The sequence below is a fragment of the Gekko japonicus genome, unplaced genomic scaffold (genome assembly GCF_001447785.1).
Source record: "Gekko japonicus isolate JY-2015 unplaced genomic scaffold, Gekko_japonicus_V1.1 scaffold4518, whole genome shotgun sequence".
Classification (NCBI taxonomy): Eukaryota; Metazoa; Chordata; class Lepidosauria; order Squamata; family Gekkonidae; genus Gekko; species Gekko japonicus.
Window position 1 is genome coordinate 1 of NW_015161547.1, and position 4,711 is coordinate 4,711.

A 4,711-nucleotide genomic window follows, 5' to 3' on the forward strand; every position below is an offset into this window, starting at 1 on the left:
GGAGGTAAGGCAGGTGGTGACCACAGACGGGGCCTTTTTGGCGGTGGCCCCTCGCCATCACGATATCTTCCTCCTTGAGGCTCACTGGGGGCCTGTCTTAATTTCCTCTGGACACCAGGCTTAAAACCTCTCTCTTTAGCCTTTCAACTAAAGGGCATCCCATCTAATTTTTTATGCTGTTTTATCATCTCCTCCAAACCCACAAACAGCTTTGTCCGTCTCATTTTAGGCCGCTGAGTTTGCTTCGTGTTCCCGTTAGCGTCCTAGATTGGTTTTCTCGCGTGCCGGTCCACTGCCTTTGTGTACTGGCTCGCTTTGATTTATTTCTCGCATACTTGAACTGTTTGATCCGTCTGCATATTCGCGGCTCTGATTCCTTCACATTACCCGTTTGCTTGGTTTTGGATGATCGTTGCGAGCTGTGCGAAGCCGGTCTGGAAGGGTGGCGCATTTAAGAAAACGGAGGCACATTTGCCGTCTAGACCCTTGGCTTCCTGTCGCCATTTTCCTCACACGGCCCCTCTTTGCAGCTCACCTTTTGACCTCCTTTCCCCCCACAGAGCATCCAGGACCAACTAGGGGAAGAGCTGTTGCAGGAGCTGATCAACTACTGCTTGAGCTACATCGCAAAAATCAAGCTGCCCCGGAAACGGTGAGTGGGCCGGGGTTTCCTTGCCGTGGCGGGGGTGAATTTGCGGGCCTCCCTGCCCATCGTAAAACCTGGTCCCTCCAGGCTAATAACTGTGGGTGGGATTTCTCCATCGAGCTGTCAAATCGCCAACTGAATGAGTGGCCGTTGCTGCATCCAGTGGCAGTGAGTTCCACGGATTAATCCTTCCTTCGCTCGCCTGTCGTTTGCAGCCACTCGGGCCAAAAATTCTCTCTCTCTCGCCCTCGGCTCTTTCTGCAGTGTCGTTCTTTGTAACTGGGTGAGACGTGCGTCACGCCTGGAGCAGACAAACCGTTGCAAACAGAGTGAGCGCCGGGGGGGCCCGATCCGGCCCACGTGGACCCTGTCTTCCCTGCTCCCCTTGTTTGTATGCTCAATTCCTGCCAGTTTGGTATAGTGGTTAGGAGAGCTGGGTTTGATTCCCCACTCCTCCACATGCAGCCAACTGGGTGACCTTGGGTCAGTCACAAGTTCTCTCTCAGAGCTGTTCTCTCAAGGGCAGTTCTCTCAGAGCTCTCTCAGCCCCACCTACCTCACAGGGTGTCTGTTGTGGGGAGGGGGAGGGAAGAAGATTGTGAGCCGCTCTGAGACTCTGAGTGAAGGGCGGGGTATCAATCCTCCTCCTCCTCCTCCTTCCTGTTTCAGTTCCATTTTTCTCCTCCCCTTCCTCTAACCTCAGGTTGGACGTGGTTTCCCCCCCCCTGCCTTTTATCCTCACAACAATCCTGTGGGGTAGGTTAGGCTGAGAGCTGCTGGCCCCGGCTCACCCAGTGAGTTTCATGGCCAGTTGGGGCATTTGAACTCAGGTCTCTTCTACGTCTCACTGGCAATGCTCCCTCTAAGCCGTGGAGTCCTGTGAGCAAAAACTCTACTTTGTGAGCTACCGGCATTAAAGTTGTGAGCGAGCGATTTGTCTACGGCATGAATTACTTTGCGCTGGAGGCTAAGAAGCTGTGAGCTAGCTCACACTAAGTCAGCTTAGAGGGAACACTGCTCAGTGTCCATCCTGTCCTGTCTCTTCCCCTTCCGCAGTGTGCTGTGTGTTCTTTTGGTGCTTTGGGTCTATGGTGCTGCTTTCTCAGCCCCCACCCCATTTATAGGCCCTCCCCCTCGAGGGCTTTGCTCTCCCCCCCGCATCCATCTAGGGTTGTGATACCAGACTTTTCTCACCCAGGGGCACCTTTATTGAATTCCGAAGCGGGATGTTGAATGTGTGCCCCGTGGGTAGAAGCTGCAGCCGGGAGGAACGGATAGAGTTCTACGAGCTCGATAAGGTCAGTGGATATTCAGAAATGGGTAGCATTCTGTCTCTGGGGAACGTCCTTTCGGTGGAATCCCGCACTCCTTCCCGGTTGAAGATTTTTCTCAGGTCCGGCTTCCCTGGGGACGATGGAAGCTCAGTACCTCCAGTGACCAACCGTGAATATATGAGCAGCCGTGCAGGGTCAGACCAATAGCCCATCCGGCCCTGCAGCCTGTCTTGCGCAGCGACCAGCCGCAAACCTTCAGAAGGCTCACAAAGAGAGCATGGCGCCCCCAGCTTAAAAGTGCAGAAGAGGGCAACTAGGATGATAAAAGGGTTGGAACGCTTTCCCGATGAAGAAAGGTTAAAGCGCTTGGGGCTCTTTAGCTTGGTGAAACGGCGGCTATGGGGTGACATGATCGAGGTTTATAAGATTATGCATGGGATAGAGCAGGTAGAGAAAGAGGTCCTTTTCTCCCTTTCTCACAAGACAAGAACTCCTGGGCACTCAATGAAATTGCTGAGCAGTCAGGTTAGAGCGGATAAAAGGAAGTCCTTCTTCACCCAAAGAGTGATTCACACATGGAATTCACTGCCACAGGAGGTGGCGGAGGCTACAAGCATGGATGGCTTCAAGAGGGAATTAGATAAGCTTTGGAGCAGAGGTCCATCAGTGGTTATCAGCCACAAGGTATAGATAGGAACTGTCAGTCTGGGGCAAGGGATGTTCTGTATTCTTGGTACTTGGGGGGGGGGGAATGGTGGGAGGGCTTCTAGTGTCCTGGCCCCACTGCTGGACCTCCTGGGGGCACCTGGTATTTTTGGCCACTGTGTGACCCAGAGTGTTGGACTGGAGGGGCCATTGGCCTGATCCAACATTGGCTTCTCTTATGTTCTTATGTTCTTAACCCTCCCCACAGTGACTATTATTCAGAGGCACACTGCCTTTGAACAGTGAGGTTCCACATCATCATCTTGGCTAATAGCCGCAAATGGGATTTCTCCATCGAGTTGTCAAATTGCCAACTAAATAAGCGGCAATCCAGTGGCAGCGAGTTCCACAGGCGAACGGCCATTTGTGTGAAGGATGGCTTTCTTTTCCCTGCCCCGTATCTGTTTGCTCACCAACTTCATTGGGTGCCCCTAAAATTCTAGTATAACAGGAGACAGAGACTGACTCGGGAGCTCCAACTGGTCCAGAATGCGACGGCGCAAGGCCTGACGGGAGCGTCACAGACGGCACGTATACATCCAGTGCGTCACCCTCTACACTGGCCCCCAATGGAATACCAAGTCAAGTTCAAGGTTTTGGTACACATGCGCAAAGTTGGAAGCAGGAGGAGGTTCCTGGAATTGGAGAATGGATTAAAAAACTACTTTTTATGGTTGAAATGGATAAGATGACAAGGAAATTGAATGATATGGCAGCAGAAGACTTTTTTGAGGACCGGAAAGATTTAATAGAATACTTGGAAAAATATTGGGATGTGAGAGACAATTTATTTTGCTTTGGTAACCATTGAGTATGGAAAATTGTGAAAAAATAAGTCACCTGTTGAATATGTAGAGATAGAGAGGAGTACTTAAGAGTAACCTAAGGATTATGCAGGAGGTTGTAGCACTGTGGGAAGCCATACATAGGGGGGGAAAGGGCGGAGGGTAGGATATAAAGGGATAAGAAGTGTAATACAAATGTTGGACTTTATTGAATATATCCTAAAAATAAAATGTTTACAAAAAAAAAGTAAGTTCAAGGTTTTGGTATTGACCTCTAAGACCTTGAGTGGTCAGGGACCGGTTACCGATGGGACCGTCTCCTCCTTTACGTCCCCGGGAGAGAGTTTTGCTGTTCAGACAGCAATCTTCTGGTGGTCCCCAGCCCCAAAGATGTCCGGCTGTCCTTGACCCAGGCCAGGGCCTCTTTGGTAAGGGGTGTGCTTGACACAGACCATAATAATCACTGCCTTGGGGGTGTTTTATTTTTTTGAACAGAAGGAGCACATCAGAGAGAAATTCGTCGCTGACCTGCAGAGAGAATTTGCAGGGAAAGGCCTCACATTCTCCATAGGTAAGATTTTTTTAAAGCACAAAATGGGGGGAGGGGAGCATTTTCCTCTGGGCCAAATCTCCAGAACATGGTGTATTCCACGAGACGAGCATTTGGGATTATCTCTAATATGGGACATGAAAGGTACAGCCCTTTGGGATGTAATGTTTCTCTTGGGAGCTGTTGTGATTGTTAACGTGTGGCGTTTGGCGTGAGGAGATCCACGGAAGTGCAGGGAAATGTAATATCCAGATGCGGCCGGCCCCTTCGAGGTCTCCAGGACATCGTCATGCAGATCTGCCGTTTTTCCCGCCAAAGAAATGCAAATCCAATACGAATTTGCTAAGCTGGGAGCAGTGTTCCCTCTAAGCTGCGTTAGTGTGAGCTGGCTCACAGGTCTTTAGCCTCCGGCTCACAGATTTCTGTCGTCGCTCAGGAAGGGATGGGCGCCAGAGAAACTGATTTGCGCTGCAGCCAAATGGCTCGCTCACCACTTTAGTGCCAGTCGCTCAGGAAGGAGAATTTTTGCTCACGAGGCTGGCAGCTTAGAGGGCGCATCGGCTGGGAGTCTTCCTCAGCCCGTCTCCCTTAATTCTGAAGAAAATTGGAGCAGAAAAGGAAAAGAAAGAAATCAGTCGTCCGCTGTGCTGTTAACAGCTTTTAAAGAATCTTTCTTCCTCCCAGGGGGCCAGATAAGCCTCGACGTGTTCCCAGACGGCTGGGACAAGCGCTATTGCCTGGGCATCGTGGG

General features: G+C 50.9%; 1 protein-coding gene across 1 annotated transcript in view; it reads left to right on the plus strand.

Annotated features, from left to right (window-relative positions):
- Positions 1-560: 560 nt before the first annotated feature.
- Positions 561-4,711, plus strand: part of LOC107125828 (phosphomannomutase 2-like) — a gene marked incomplete at its 5' end in the record, with an annotated part of 7,149 nt that continues 2,998 nt past the window's right edge. The window contains 4 exons of the mRNA XM_015429289.1: positions 561-652; positions 1,845-1,944; positions 3,906-3,981; positions 4,645-4,706. Of these exons, the coding sequence (XP_015284775.1) occupies positions 561-652; positions 1,845-1,944; positions 3,906-3,981; positions 4,645-4,706 (330 nt within the window). The remainder of the gene's footprint in view (positions 653-1,844; positions 1,945-3,905; positions 3,982-4,644; positions 4,707-4,711) is intronic.